Raw genomic sequence first — 16,323 nt, 5'->3', positions numbered from 1 at the left:
ACAGGGCGGCAGGTTTGTATAATTTTTGGTGGTGCCCAGAACAAGTCCAAGTCCCGCCCCCCAAACCTGCCTTGTAAGCAGATATATTTTTTTTTAAAATAATGTAAAAATGTGAGGGTTCTGGGGTGTGGATAGTGATGAGGGGATTGGGGTGTGGGAGGGGCTCAGGCAGAGGGTTGGGGTGCAGGGGTGAGGGCTGTGGGGTGGGGCCAGGGATGAGGGGTTCACGATGGAGGAGAGGGCTCAGGGCTGGGGCATAGGGTTGAGGTGTGGGGGGATGAGTGCTCTGGCTGGGGATGAGGGGTTTGGGGTATGAGAGGGGGCTCAGGGCAAGGGCAGAGGGTTGGGGTGAGGGCTGTGGGGTGGGGCTGGGGATGAGGGGTTCACAGTGCAGGAGGGGGCTCAGGGCTAGGGCAGAAGATTGGAGTACGGGGGGGTGAGGGCTCCGGCTGGGGGTGTGGGCTCTCGGGGGGGGGGGGCTGAGGAGTTTGGAGAGCAGGCAGGCTGTCCCAGACCTTGGGCCAGAAAGGACGACTCCCCCCAGCCCTGTCCCCACCGGCAGCAGTGAGCTCTGGAGGAGGGGCCCCCCTCTACCTCCCAGCAGCACACTCACCTCGCACCACTGTCACTGCATGTGCTCCTAGGGGCCCTCTCAGGTCCAGGAAGCCCCCTCGCCTCCCCTGTGGTGGGTGTTGTGGGGGGCTGTCATCACACGTGCGCCTCCTCCTCTGCTGCCGCCCCTCACTGTAGCCTCACTGGGAGTGGGGGATGGGGCTGCCCCTTGCCCAGCATGGGGCAGGAGCGATGACTGGGGGGGGGCCTGTGCTGGTGGAGGGTCCCAGCCGGAAAAGGGAAGGGTCCCAGGCGGAAGGACAGGGTTAGGATCAGCCTGCCTTGGCACTTGTGGATGGGGGGCACTAGGACGCTGCGATGGCAGTTGATGCCAGGAGCCAGCAGAGCGGCTTGAGGCAGGGACGCTCCGGGACCCAGGGGAGGCGTGCGGGGGCAGCAATTGGGGGCTAGGGGACTCTCGGGAGAGGCGTGCAGGGGTGGCAGATGGGGCCAGGTGAGAGACCCGGCCCCAAACATTGGTGGACCCAGGCCCCCGGGCCCTGAATATTGCTGGAGCACAGGCACCACAGGCCCATATAACTTTCCGCCCCTGCTTGACTGATGTTCCGTGTGCAAATTGTTCACCAACCACACCTGTGAACCCTGGAGGGCTGCCTTATGCTGTATTTAGGCAATTCTGAGGGGATGTCATGCTCTGACACTAAAGTGCCTGGAGAGGTTCCTCTGAGTTCTCTGGCTTGCATTGGTGAGACAGGATTTGGTAGCCTCACTCTCTGGGCCAGGGGACATCTGGGCAGGTCAGAATTTAGCTACAGTGTTCCGAGTTTTTGGTAAGAGTGCTATTAAACTGACCTTCTGGAGCTCTTCACCTTCATGGTCCTGTCCTCTGAAACCTGTGGGCAAAAAGACTTGCTCCTACATTGAGTGCTATCTCAGTCCTTGTGGCAAACCAGTGAATCTGTGAGAGACTGCCTCTCAGTGTCAGTCTTCTCCCTCAGTATCAAGGAAAAATAAGGTTCGCACCACTATTACCATGGGTTTGTCTGGATTCCAGGGCTCCAGGTGTTGAGATAGACAACATCCAATGTCCTCCACTTGGATGTCTTAATGTTGATGGCCTCCTGATCTTATGGTACCAGGATTCTAGTGTTCCTACCAGTGTTCCTACTATCTGATGTGCTGGGAACTTAATGCCATGTGAATCTATCTGGACTGTTTCCACAGTGTTGGGTGGCCAGATGTCTGGGCATCAGTGGGCCAGATCCAGGGTTGGCTTCCCCAAAAGTCTCTATTTCTGACACTGGCATCAGCCATGAGTTGAAATGCCTCAATGTCGAATTGGTCTGTGCATTGTCTTAGGGTATGTCTACACTTAAAACGCTACAGCAGAACAGCTGTGCCACTGTAGAGTTTCAGTGTAGACCAGTGGTTCCCAAACTTTAACAACCTGTGAACCCCTTTCACTAAAATGTCAAGTCTCGCGAACCCCCTTCTAAAAATGAATATTTCCAGGGATTTCCTCCTTTACCTGAGCATAAATTATACAAGCATCGATCTTGGTAGTAGACACTACCTATGCCATTGGGAGAGGTTCCAGTCAACATAGGTAATCCATCTCCCCAAGAGGAAGAATTCTTCCATCAACTTAGCACTATCCCTACACGGGGACTTAGGTTGGCTTAACTATGCCGCACAGGGTGTATGGATTTTTCACACCCCTGACCGATGTAGTTAAACCAACCTAATTTTCTAGTATAGACTAGGCCTTTATCTTGCATTTTCCACTTCTTCCTTGGCACCATCTAGAGAAGCTTCCCCTGCTGCTTCTTTCAGTATTTTCTCTGGTTTTGGTAGAGGTGATTTTGGGAACAGATTACTCCTTCGCCTAAGACAGATGTCATTTTGGAGCTTGTATGATATGTTCAGATTCTGCAGAAACTAAACTTTGCTTGCCGAAAGGGAGCAAGCTTCTAGCCATTGTGACTGAGGGGAAAAAACCTTTCCACGTATGCACCGAATATAAACCGATAGTGTTTCAGGCTGTCAGTCATTTCAGGAAGACAATAAATGTCTCATATCCCTTCAAGCCTGATGATGATTCATTTTTACTGCTGATCATTTTAGTGGATAGAGTGGGGTGTGGGAATTGTAAGTTGCTAGTGGGAAGAAAGAGAGACTTAGGACTTTTCTATGTGGAAAGTGAAATTGAAATAGCTATCAGTTATTTCACTATGAATCGGTGAGTGGGCACTCTGATTTTGGAATGAGTGTCTATGCAGACTTATGCCAACAATAACCAAAAAGTGTGAATTGCAACAGATTTAATTATTTCAATTCCAAACTCAGTGTAGACAAGCCCAAAGATGAGAGAGAGAAGTAGAGGAAGGAGAATGGGGAAGGAAGAAAAACAAAGGACAGAAATAGCAGTGTCATAAAGGGGAGCATAGTTTCCCTATGAGCAGTGCAGAATGCAACAATAAGATACTGAATACATTGTAGAGTCACTGGCCACAGCTTTGTAACTGTGGTTGTGTTTTGCACTTGCACCAAGGATTCAACCTCTTATGTGTGAAGGACGCAGTATAACTTCCCCCAAAATTATGAGATTTACAACTGGAATACAGAAAGAATTTTCTGAGAATTTAGATCCTAATTACCACATTTATTTATAAGCTTTAATCAAAATAAGAAAGTTAGCACTCATTTTAGAAGCTGGCGCCCCACTTCTTTTATCCTGAGTAATCTTAATAATGGAACAACAGACTCTTCAACCTCTCCATATAGTTAAAGCTCATGCATAGACTGCTCTTGAAGAAATTAAGTTGTAATTCAACTAAGGTATTGACAATTGTAGCTAATTATTATGATAGCCTATAGACCAGGCCAGGTCAACAGCTTAGGTCATTCTTAACTTGGGCCAATATGACATTGGAAGTAATTTGATTACTAAGTAGAGAGAAGATGAGACTGTAGTAAGCAGCAGCATTAGGGTAATGTAATCATGCCTACGGATGTTCCTCGCCCACTTCCTGACCAATGGGACTGAGTGACTTCAAAAGAGAAGCAAGTAGTTGTGACTTTTGTCAGTGTCAACGTGATCAAATGTGTTGCTGAGCGTCAGGAAATGCTTTCATAATGGAGAGCCCTATTTTAAGTAGCAGTTTGCCCCTGGACCTTGCTGGTGGGTCCTCGTTTTCTTTGTTGGACTCTGGCAAGGATGTTTATACCTCTGGCTACCACGAATTTGTAAACTTGTCAGCCCAATATTTATAGGTGGAGCTAAAAGTGATAGCAATTATTAGGGTTGCCTGACACTTCCCAATATAAGATTTTGTTTTCAATTGCTTATAACTTTGTCTGAAATTTCCCATTGAGTGTCTGCCTCAGGCTGAATTTTTGGGGGGAAAGTTTCCACCAAAATGGTTCAGTTGTTTCTGAGAATGATGTTTGTTTGTTTTTAATCCTTGAGACATTTTTCTCGAACAGCTCTAGTGCCCCTATGCTTTGGAGCAGGGGTTGAAATTTGTGTCCAGAGGCAGAGAGATGCCTTTTGCTGTCCCTGTGAAAATCTGCCAAAATTTGGCGAAGTTTATAAGCCTTTGAAAAACCAGTTTGCATATGTTCAGTAGAGACCTGCAGAGCTTAACAGCTAAAATCTCCAAAGATTCCATCCTCCGTGAGCATGCTCTATCCTCTCACAGCTCCTTTGTACATTTTGTATGGGACCCTGAGAACAAATCAGGGTTGTGTAGTGAAGGTGGCTGGTGTCTATAGGACTCCTGCCTTGTTTGGTGCAGAAGTTGGAAGGTGAATAAAGTTGGGGATTGCAGAAAGAGAGAGGCTGGTCTCATAATTAAGGCAGTTGAATGCCGCCCTGGATAATTGGATTCATCCCTGTCTCTACCACAGAATTCCTGTGTGATACTGGGGAAATCACTTAAACCAAACTTTTCAGAGATGATCACTAATTGTGTATTCCTCACTTTCTGAGGTCTGATTTACAGAGGTGCTGAGCACTCGCAGCTGCAGCCGAAGTCAGTGGGAGCTGCACTTGAATATATAAAGTGCTATATAATGCTAATTACTCTGAAAAAAATCCAATGCATCTCAAATTGGGCACCTAAAATTAGAGGGAACATTTTGTCCTTAACCTCTGCCCCTCAGTTTCCCTTCTGTACAATGAGGATAATATCATATTGCCTCCCAGGGTGTTGTGAAGATAAATTAACATTTGTGAAGCACTTGTATGCTATAGCGATGAGTGCTGCAGAAAAGTCTATGCAGAAATTAATAATTTTGTCTTCAGAGCAGGGTTTGAATAGTGTATAGTAAATAAGTCAGTATAGTAAATAAACAATGAGGAGAAAACAAAGTATTGAATAAATGCCTATTCAGTGAGCACCATTCATCCTCTGCACTAAATGAAGTAGGGACCCTGTGGAAATAATAGTCTTTAATTACATAATCACATACTATCATAATGCGTATACCAGGAGTAGGCAACCTATGGCACGCGTGCCGAAGGCGGGCATGTGAGCTGATTTTCAATGGCACCCTCACTGCCCGGGTCCTGGCCATTGGTCCAGGGGGCTCTGCAGTTTAATTCCATTGTAAATGAAGCTTCTTAAACATTTAAAAAACCTTATTTACTTTACATACAACAATAGTTTAGTTATATATTATAGACTTATAGAAAGAGACCTTCTAAAAACATTAGACCTTCTAAACATTGCTCTCCACGCCAAATTTATACATTGGGAGTGAGGACAACAAGATAACAACAGATATAGCCAGAGGGGGGCGGTTACGTGTAAGGAAGAGGGGGGGGACGGATACTAGATCTATAAGTCATACTGGAAGTACTGTGTCCCTACCGAGTTGGGTGAAAAGAGTGAGAGGAGCCCAACAGGAAAAATTAGGATGTTTGTTCACCAATGCGAGAAGCTTAGGTAACAAAATGGAGGAACTGGAGCTCCTGGTCCGGGAATTGAAACCGGATATCGTAGGAATAACCGAAACATGGTGGAACGGTAGCCATGACTGGAGTACAGGTATGGAAGGGTATGTGCTGTTTAGGAAAGACCGATGCAAAGGTAAAGGTGGGGGAGTAGCACTGTATATCAATAATGAGGTGAAATGTAATGAGATAACTAGCAATGCAATGGATAATACGGAGTCTGTTTGGGCATTGGTCACATTGGGGAAGAAAACTACCAGAGCCTCACCTGGGATAGTGATTGGGGTGTGCTATAGACCGCCAGGATCTAGCTTGGAGACGGATAGAGAGCTCTTTAATGTTTTTAAGGAGGTAAACACTAATAGGAACTGCTTGATCATGGGGGACTTTAACTTCCCGGATATAGATTGGGAAACAAATGCTAGTAATAATAATAGGGCTCAGCTTTTCCTAGACGTGATAGCTAATGAATTCCTTCATCAAGTGGTTGCTGAACCGACGAGGGGGGATGCCATTTTAGATTTGATTTTGGTGAGTAACGAGGACCTTGTTGAGGACATTGTTGTAGGGGACAACCTTGGCTCGAGTGATCATGAGCTAATTCGTTTCCAAATAAATGGGAGGATAATCAATAGTGCATCTGAGACTAGGGTGTACGATTTCAAAAGGGCTAATTTTACTAAATTAAGGCAACTAGTTAGGGAAGTGGACTGGGCTAACATATTTAGGGATCTAAGGGCAGATGACGCCTGGGGTTACTTCAGGTTGAAGTTGCAGGAGTTGTCAGAGGCATGTATCCCGAGAAGGGGGAAACGGCTCATAGGTAGCAGTTTTAGACCGAGCTGGATGAGCAAGCGTCTTAGAGGGGTCATTAAGAAAAAACAGAAAGCGTACCAGGAGTGGAAAATGGGAGGGATCAGCAAGGAAACCTACCTTATTGAGGTCAGAGGGTGCAGGAAGCTGTGAGAAAGGCAAAGCGGCAGTGGAGATGGACCTAGCGAAGGGGATTAAAACCGATAGCAAACGGTTTTTTAGCCATATAAATAGGAAGAAAACCAAGAAAGAAGAAGTGGGACCGCTTAAAACTTTAAACGGAGTGGAGATTAGGGATAATCTTGGAATGGCACAATATCTGAACGAATACTTTGCCTCGGTCTTTAATGAGGCTAATGAAGGGCTAAGGAATAGTGATAGAGGACCGATGGGAATGAAGATATGGGGGTAGACATTACGGTATCTGAGGTAGAAGCCAAACTTGAACAGCTTAACGGAAGTAAATCGGGGGGCCCGGATAATCTTCATCCTAGAATATTAAGGGAATTGGCGAGGGATATTGCTAGCCCGCTAGCGATAATCTTTAATAAATCCCTAAATTCGGGGATTGTACCGACTGACTGGAGATTAGCTAATGTAGTTCCTATATTCAAGAAGGGGAAAAAAAGTGACCCAGGGAACTATAGGCCTGTTAGTCTAACATCTGTAGTATGCAAAGTCATGGAAAAAATCTTAAAAGAGAGTGGTTCCGGAGCATGAGGCCGATGGCAACTGGGATAGATTACAGCATGGATTTACGAAAGGTAGATCGTGCCAAACCAACCTGATCTCCTTCTTTGAGAAAGTAACAGATTTTTAGACAAGGGAAATGCGGTGGATCTAATATATCTGGATTTCAGTATGGCGTTTGATTCGGTACCGCATGAAGAATTACTGGTTAAATTGGAAAAGATGGGGATTGAAATGATAATCCAGAGGTGGATAAGGAGCTGGTTAAAGGGGAGACTGCAGAGGGTAGTATTGAAGGGGGAACTGTCCGGTTGGAGGGGGGTTACCAGTGGAGTTCCTCAAGGCTCGGTTTTGGGTCCGATTTTATTCAATCTATTTATTGCTGACCTGGGAACCAAGAGTAGGAGTGGGCTGATAAAGTTTGCGGATGACACCAAGTTGGGGGGTATTGCCAATTCGGAAGAGGATCGGGATATTCTCCAGGGAGATTTAGATGACCTTGTAAACTGGAGTATTAGTAACAGGATGAAATTCAATAGTGAGAAGTGTAAGGTTATGCATTTAGGGATGTCTAACAAGAACTTTAGTTATAAGCTGGGGACGCACCAGTTGGAAGTAACGGAGGAGGAGAAGGACCTAGGAGTCCTGGTTGATCATAGGATGACTATGAGTCGGCAATGTGATGTGGCCGTTAAAAAAGCTAATGCGGTATTGGGATGCATTAGGCGAGGTATTTCTAGTAGGGATAAGGAGGTGCTAGTCCCGTTATATAAGGCGTTGGTGAGACCTCATTTGGAGTATTGTGTGCAGTTTTGGTCTCCCATGTTTAAGAAGGATGAATTCAAACTAGAACAGGTACAAAGAAGGGCCACTAGAATGATCCGAGGAATGGAAGGCCTTTCGTATGAAAGGAGACTTGAGGAGCTCGGTTTGTTTTCCTTAACCAAAAGAAGGATAAGAGGAGATATGATTACACTCTTTAAATATATCAGAGGGATAAATACCAGGGAAGGAGAGGAATTATTTCAGCTCAGTGCTAATGTGGACACGAGGACAAACGGATATAAACTGTCAGTCAGGAAATTCAGGCTTGAAATTAGACGAAGGTTTCTAACCATCAGGGGAGTGCAATACTGGAACAGCCTACCGAGGGAAACAGTGGGGGTGAAGGACCTCCATGACTTTAAGATTAAGCTAGATAAGTTTATGGAGGGGATGGTATGATAGGATAACGGGCTTAGTCAATAGGTCAATTAAGTGCCACACTGGTAAATAGTACAATGGGTCAATGGTATGATATAACCTTTTCCAGAGGGTTTGGCTGGAGAGTCTTGCCCGCATGCTCGGGGTTCAGCTGACCGCCATATTTGGGGTCGGGAAGGAATTTTCCTCCAGGGAAGATTGGCAATGGCCCTGGAGGTTTTTCGCCTTCCTCCGAAGCATGGGGCAGGGGTTGCTTGCTAAGGAGTGGGTGGATCGGCTTATGTGGCCTGCATCTTGCAGGAGGTCAGACTAGATGATCATAATGGTCCCTTCTGATCTTGAATTCTATGATTCTATGATTAAAATGTATTACTGGCACGCAAAACCTTAAATTAGAGTGAATAAATGAAGACTCAGCACAGCACTTCTGAAAGGTTGCCTACCGCTGGCGTATACACAAGGGGGCTGAATTAAGATTGCACAGGCAACCTTAATTCTTGGGGCACTGGGGAGGGGGAATACAGAGCCCAGGAGCACACATACCCACTAATGGGCCCTAGAGGTTTATTGCTTGGACTTGTATAAACCTGTCTTCTTGTTTGCACTAAGTTATATTCCTGTCTCTTTCCCCACCCAGGATACCCTTTTGCCTTGTTCCAGCGCTATTTCCTCTTCCAGAAGGAGGTCTACCTCATTCACCTCTACAACACCGTAACAGGGCTCTCAATTGCCTACTTCAACTTCGGTAAGAGGGATATGGGGAGAAATGGGCTGCTTGGCTCAGAGCTTGCTGCAGTTTGAGAACCTGTGGTGAGGAGCTGCTGTGTAGTTCAATTCCCAGTCCATCTCTCTCCACAGGGACGCAGTTCGCTCACTCCCTGCTGTGTGTCCTAATCCAGTTCCTCATACTGAGGCTTATGGGCCGCACAATAACTGCTGTCTTGACCACCTTCTGCTTTCAAGTAGTAAGTGCATCCTTCTTCTCTGTGTTCATCTAGAGTGGGGAGCCTGCTGCTGCTATCCCACCCTTTACTTCCCAGTAGTGAGCATGGGAGGGGATAGAACAAGTTTTGCTGGAATAGTCAGCCTGAGGAATCTATACCATGCTCTCTTTCAGATATACCTTATGGCTGGTTATTACTTCACTGCCACAGAGCATTATGACATTAAGTGGACCATGCCACACTGTGTCTTGACTCTCAAGCTGATTGGTGAGTGATGCCACCTATTCTCTTCCTTTACACACACCGTGTATATGCTTTCCACCACTCCTGCCCCAAAGGTGAGGAGGTGTTTCAATCCTTAGTGGTTCAACCCTATCCTTTCAAAGATGGTCTCAGCGTAATTCTGTTCTCTCTATCTCTAGGCTTGGCCATCGATTATTACGATGGAGGGAAGGATTTGGTGAGTGAAGCCCCGTCTCTCTCCTCTCCCACTTCTTTCCTGTGAGTTGAAGGCTAGAGGAGTCAAGTTCCGGGGAGAGAGTCAAAGAACTAAATCCCCAGCTCAGCAAAGCCATGGCTGAGAGGGTGCATCTGTGTGTGTATAAGGGGCATGAACCCCAGAGTGGAAAGGGTTTGTCTGGGACAATAGTAATCACAGGTGGGGCTAGCCACTTCAGCTCTGGGATCCATGACAGGATCTTATTTTCTCCCCAGTCTCATAAAATCCATTCCTCAGGGTTTCTAGTTCCCCATGTCCTGAACAATGAGGCCCTTCCTTTGGGGAAATACTCCTGAGTCTTACAGACATCTCAACACTGGGTCAGACTTCCTGTGCTCCTTTCCCTTGGTTCAGTCTCATCCCTGTTCTACCCTCTTCAGTCCCATAGGGTGCCTACCTCTGTAGGTGACCTGGCCCTCCCCCTTATTCCTTGTTTAGGGTGTTGGGATCGGGACCCTAGCAACTTGGGAGCAGTCACCCTACCCCTAAGTAGGGTGTGAGAAATACTGCTTCCTTATGGAGGAAGAGAGACTAGAATCTCTGCTGTTGTCTCCTAATCCCCATTCTAACATAGCCCTTGCATGTCTAGTGTTTGGGGCTTTGCCCTGTCCCCCACCCAGACAAATTACCACTGATAATAAGAGAACATGGTTCAGTTGAGACTTCCAAGGTAAAGTTCAAGCAACAAAACTAGTGAGTAGTGTAATGGGCTTGTGCCCCAGGAATGTATCCTTCTGCTGGGAAGTGTGGACCCCAGCACTGGAGCTTTGTATGAGTTGGGGTGTGTGCATGCCACTGCAGACTAGAGGAGACTAGGAGTGCAGCTCCTACTGCACTTGGCATGCTGGAGGGGATGGGTGCAGTTCCCCTTGTTGAGGGATCAGCTGGGAGCGTGGATCCCCATGATTGGGCCTTGAATGCAGATACTGTTGCTGTTGGGAGCCGGAGGCGTGTATCTACAGGAATCAATGAACTGGTGAGACGTTTGAGTGTAGCAGTTTATAACTCAAACCAGAGGGGAGGTGGATTGGGGGAATTAAATCCACGATTAGTCTAGAGAAATGTTAATGTTGCTCCCTTTGATACAGGAGTCCCTGACCCCTGAGCAGAAGCGGTTTGCAGTCCATGGAGTTCCTACCTTACTGGAGGTCTCGGGTTTCTCCTATTTCTATGGTGCCTTCATGGTGGGGCCCCAGTTCTCCATGACAGACTATCAGAAACTGGCAAGAGGCGAGTTGACTGATGTTCCAGGCCAAAGACCCAACAGGTAACCGGAGCCACTCTGGCCTCCTCCCTCATGAGAGCCTCAAGCACCCTTTACCAAGATGTTCATGCCAGTCCCTGCAGTACATTGCCATCTAGCACCACAATGGATCTCAGGGGTCAGTACTGACTCTCAGGGGGATGCAACCTCCCAAGACTCCCCTACAAAGTTGCCACAACACAGCACCCTCCTTAGCACTGCTCTTGTATTGTTGTTTTGTTCTGAGTCTGCAACACTTAATGCAGACCCAGCCCAAGCCTGGTGGGGTCTTGATCCCAGTTCCCAATGGGGGTGGCCACTGCCGTGGATCCTCCTTCAGCCCCATCTGAGCCGTTATCTCCACTTATATTTTTTAATTCTGTTCAATTTGGGAGTCTTGAGTTTCTTTGCAACATTTGACCTCTGATCTCCACTTTCTTCCCCCCATCCCCCCAGCCTTGTGCCTGCTGTCAAGCGCCTTACCCTAGGCCTCTTCTTTCTGGTAACCTATACCCTGGTGAGCCCATACATCTCTGATGAATACCTCATCTCTGATGCATACCTGGTAAGTACTAGTCTTAGTAGCTAGAGCTGAGCTTTAGAAGCTAATCTGTTTCTGTAGGTGGCACCAGCTACTCAAGACAGGAATTGTAAAACTAGAAAACTAAGTGAAAGGGCTTTTAAGGATTGCCTAGTTAAATATCACAGAAGGGTCAGTAACTGCAAATGTTAACCACCCCTCACTAATTCAGTGGCATTGCATGCCTGGGGGGTTGCATTTAATGACTAACATGAATACTGAGTTATAAATTGAACAAGAAACTTAGTGCAATCCAGTTACAGTTGGAACCATTTATATTTCCTGATCATTTAATGATTAGCCTTTAATCATTACCGTAACAAAGTTCTTTGCATATAGTTTCTTAGGATTTTTTTATACTTAAAAAAGGTAAAGAAGAAATCATGGACCATTTATTTTCAAGACTTCACAAAATAAGCATTCCCTAATGCCAACACAACAATGAAGGATCCACTCAAGGTCCCACTTGTTTGTCAATATTGTTGTTTAAAAAAAAAAAAGTAGTGACTTTACTCAGCAGGTCCAGCTCACTCTGCAGGTTAAGTCACTTGAGTTTGAAACTGATCTGACTTTTTTAGATCCTTGGAGACATGGCTGATTTTCCCCCTAAAGTTCATCAGTTTTTCTACATAACCAGGAACAAACAAGGACTTTAAAATTTAGAAATAAAAATATTAATGAGGGCTGTCGATTAATCGCAGTTTACTGATGCGATTAACTCAAAATTAATTGTGATTAATGCAGTTTTAATTGCACTGTTAAACAATAGAATACCAATTGAAATTTATTAAATATTTTGGATGTTTTTCTACATTTTCATATATATTTTATTCTGTATTGTAATTTAAATCAGTGTATACTATTTTTTATTATAAATATTTGCACTGTAAAAGTTATATACAAATAGTATTTTTCAGTTCACCTCATGCAGCATTATCTCCTCCAAAGGTAAACAAACTTGTTTGTCTGCACTATTGGCTGAACAAGAAGTAGGACTGAGTGGACTTGCAGGCTCTAAAATTTTACATTTATTTTTTAATGCAGGGGGTTTTTGTACATAATTCTACATTTGTAAGTTCAACTTTCATGATAAAGAGATTGCACTACAGTACTTGTATTGGGTGAATTGAAAAATACTATTTCTTTTGTTTTTACTGTGCAAATATTTGTAATAAAAATAAATATAAAGTGAGCACAGTACACTTTGTATTCTGTGTTGTAATTGAAATAAATATATTTGAAAATGTAGAAAACATCCAAAAATATTTAAATAAATATTAGTTATTCTGTTATTGTTTAACAATGCGATTAATCGTGATTAATTTTTTTAATTGCTTGACAGCCCTGATATTAACCCTAAAATGCTTCTGAAATGGCTGTTATGTTACTGCTCCAGATGGTATTTGGCTATAAAATAGTTGGATTACAGGAGGTTAACTATTTTTAGCCATATAAAATTGAGCATCTCTCCTTTAAACACTAGATCAGACTAGAGAGATGAGACCTCACGTGCTCAGATCTAACAATGCTGTCTGTGTCTCAGTACTGCTAGCTAGCTTGGTATTTAGGGTATCTGAGCTCTTGGGTTCTCTGAAGTCACGAATGTGAATCCTTCCACTGGCCTGCTTCACTAAGAGCTATCCTCCATGATCCAGGAGATGTTGTGCTAGAGCTAATATAACACCTGGACAGTTTTCAGCCACCATTTTTTTTTCTCCTGGGTTCTCTTTGTGTCTCTGCAGGAACAGCCTTTCTGGTTCCGATGCTTTTACATATTGATCTGGGGCAAAGTGATACTCTACAAATATGTCACCTGCTGGCTTGTCACGGTGAGTCCAGAAGGGGGATGTGCCCTGAAAAAACCTCCCCTTTTGACTAGGACAGATGCATCAGAGCAAGGAACCTTATAGCTGCTCTGCTCTGCTCAGCCCTCCTTCACTGGGGCTGCTGACACAAAGAGCTGGTTGGGAATGTTTTGACAAAATAGATTAATCAGAAAATGCTGATTCAGTGAATCTAAAACTCCTTGTGGAATGGGGAAAACTCTTGACATTTCATATTTTTGTAGGATAGGAAAAGTCTCCCCCCTGCCCCCAGCTTCAGTTGTGGGGAGTGAGACATAATAGTCAGAAAAGGGAGTTGAAGTATCCTCCTGCTACCCAGTTCTGCCCTTCCTAGCCAGTAGGGAGGCAACTTGTAGCAGCTAATCTCTGCCATTACCAACAGTAGGCATTGTGCCATCATGGGGGAGGAGCCTATAACTGCCCAACTCCGACTTCTCCAGTAGGAGGTGCTGCTTTTCCCTGATATGTGTAGTTTCTCACAGGAAGGAGTCTGCATCCTCGTTGGCCTTGGATACAATGGCCGAGATGAGAATGGGAAACCACAGTGGGATGCTTGTGCCAACATGAAGGTTTGGTTATTCGAGACAACACCTTTCTTCACGGGGACCATTGCCTCCTTCAACATCAATACCAATGCCTGGGTGGCTCGGTGAGCAGGGGGCCTTTCACAGTCAGAGCACCAGTCTCAATCTAGGCCCAGGCCAGAAGTTGGAGGGTTTGCTGGGACAGGGATGTTGGGAATGGAGTATGAAGCCCTTTGTCTCTAGGGCACTGGTTCTAATGTGGCCCCAAAGCAGTTGGGATGGAAAGTTTTTTCCCATCTCATGACCCTTTGAAATGACTTGACCCAGCTCCTGGTTGGACAAGTGCTCAGTCATGCAAAGTATTCACCTGCCCCAGCACTTGAGTGCTCTCAGCAGGTTGGCCTCTCCCCATTAGCCAGGATGTCTCCAGGGCAGGGCTGAGGCATGTTGACCAGGCAGCAGGAACAGCCCTGCTGCTTATCCCACTGAAGGGACACAGAGGCCTTCAGTCTCTCAGAACACATCCCCAGTGTGCAGAGGGGAAAGGAGCTAATCAATCAGAACTGCATTGAGTTTCTCTTCTTGGCTCCAGTTACATCTTCAAACGGCTGAAGTTCTTGGGTAACAAGCTTCTGTCACAGGCATTGGCCCTGTTCTTCCTGGCTGTGTGGCATGGGCTGCACTCTGGCTACCTTGTGTGCTTCCAAATGGAGTTCCTTATAGTCATCATTGAAAGACAGGTACGCTGTGTCTGGTATATTAGCAGGGGGACGGCTTGTAATAGCCAAGGCCCCATGGTTTCTAAAGACCCAGGAGTCTGGTAACTTTGAGAAACTTTCACGCTGGAAGCTTTACCTGAATTAAATATAAAACTGACCGGTCCCTTATGTATCTGCATTTTACACCATATTGTTTGCTCTTACGTAGACTGCTGGCATCTGTGTGGACAATCCATAATTCCATCATAGAAGATATCAGGGAGGAAGCCAGTTTGGCTTATGGGTAGGGGGCAACTGAGGCTCTGGACACTTGGGAAGCTTAATTAAAAAATTAATCGTGATTAATCACAGTTAACATTAGAATACCATTTATTTATATGGGGGGGGGGTATTTTCAAATAGAGGGTCAGGGCTTCAGCCCCACTCCCCAGGGGAAGCTGCAGGCTGCTCCAGTGCAGCACCCCCTCCAGCCCTTGTGCCACCTCCAGAGCTGCAAGCTGTTGCCTTCCACCCTGCCCACAGGTATGTCATTAATGTGTTAATTGTGGTTTATTAATGGCAGTTATTACCTGCAATTGACACTAGTTTACAGCTAATCTCTTTAGGGTTCATATTAAAACTCTACCCAACTTTTTTCAGAGTCATTGTTTGACTGCAGTCTGACAACACGACATCTTTCAGAGCATAGAGGCCAATTCTGTTTATGATCACTGAATGCACAGGACCCTGTGTGTAATGCATACAGATGTCAAGTTACAGTAGAAATATTATACTGACCACTCCTTCCTTTATTGTCAGGCCATCAACCTAGTGCGGGACTCTCCTATTCTGAGTGCTTGGGCCTCCATCACTATCCTGCAGCCTCTCTACTATGTGCTGCAGCAAACCATCCACTGGATGTTCATGGGTTACTCACTGGTGCCATTCTGCCTTTTTTCTTGGGACAAGTGGATCAAGGTACATAAAAACCTTGAAAGGACAGCAAGATTTTGGGGGACAGGAGAGACCAGCATGCAAGCTAATCATTAATCCCCTCTCTCTCCACACAGGTGTATAGCTCTATTTATTTCCTAGGCCACATGATATTCCTCACCTTACTGCTCGTGTTGCCTTATGTCCGCAGAGCACTTGTGCCACGGAAAGAAAAGCTAAAGAAAGCAGAGTAACAGCCAAAAGGTGAGACTTAGGTACAGCTGCAGAGTGGGACAGGGAGACATGAGGCCTAGAACAGCAAAGGGGGCAAAGGTGCAGGTCAGGATCAAGGGATTACCAATGTCAATGGGGGCTGCTTTATTCCTAACTTTGCCTGTTGTCTCCTTTCAGTTTGTACCATGAGTGAACTGGCACAGGTGATGGACTCATCCTGTGCTGAAGCATCACCTGTCAAGTTTGCTGTGTTCAAGTTCAACTGTTCTGTCAACGTGATGAGGGGAACAGAGAGTACAGGGTCAGAGACCCACTGGTGAGGAGTGCAGAGGACAATGCCCCTCCACTTCCACATCCTCTACATGTTGCCTTATCTCTCTGCTGCCCTCTGGTGGACACTCCTTTATGCTGACTTTAAATGATTGTAAAGCACTAAACACCGCCACTATGTGGGGATGGAACCACCTCTGAATTTTCTACTTCAGTCATCCCAGATAAAACTTGTTCCCTGTTTCTTTTCCCCTCCCCACTCCTGCTTCAGCTGCCTTTTCTGGTGAGTGGGAGGGGTGAAACCTCCTCCCCAGGGAA

General features: G+C 45.6%; 1 protein-coding gene across 2 annotated transcripts in view; it reads left to right on the top strand.

Annotated features, from left to right (window-relative positions):
• The window catches only part of LPCAT3 (lysophosphatidylcholine acyltransferase 3), a 31,540-nt gene extending 15,276 nt beyond the window's left edge, over positions 1-16,264 (top strand). For both annotated transcript variants that reach the window (XM_039532165.1, XM_039532156.1), the window contains exons 2-13: positions 8,874-8,981; positions 9,095-9,201; positions 9,354-9,447; positions 9,603-9,640; positions 10,768-10,946; positions 11,379-11,487; positions 13,245-13,331; positions 13,829-13,995; positions 14,463-14,610; positions 15,388-15,546; positions 15,639-15,765; positions 15,913-16,264. In XM_039532165.1, coding sequence (XP_039388099.1) covers positions 9,154-9,201; positions 9,354-9,447; positions 9,603-9,640; positions 10,768-10,946; positions 11,379-11,487; positions 13,245-13,331; positions 13,829-13,995; positions 14,463-14,610; positions 15,388-15,546; positions 15,639-15,755 — 1,146 coding nt within the window. In that variant the 5' untranslated portion in view covers positions 8,874-8,981; positions 9,095-9,153 and the 3' untranslated portion in view covers positions 15,756-15,765; positions 15,913-16,264. The remainder of the gene's footprint in view (positions 1-8,873; positions 8,982-9,094; positions 9,202-9,353; positions 9,448-9,602; positions 9,641-10,767; positions 10,947-11,378; positions 11,488-13,244; positions 13,332-13,828; positions 13,996-14,462; positions 14,611-15,387; positions 15,547-15,638; positions 15,766-15,912) is intronic.
• The last annotated feature ends 59 nt before the right edge of the window (positions 16,265-16,323 follow it).

The sequence above is a fragment of the Mauremys reevesii genome, linkage group 1 (assembly GCF_016161935.1).
Source record: "Mauremys reevesii isolate NIE-2019 linkage group 1, ASM1616193v1, whole genome shotgun sequence".
NCBI lineage: Eukaryota > Metazoa > Chordata > Testudines > Geoemydidae > Mauremys > Mauremys reevesii.
This window is presented reverse-complemented; position numbering and strand designations above follow the sequence as displayed.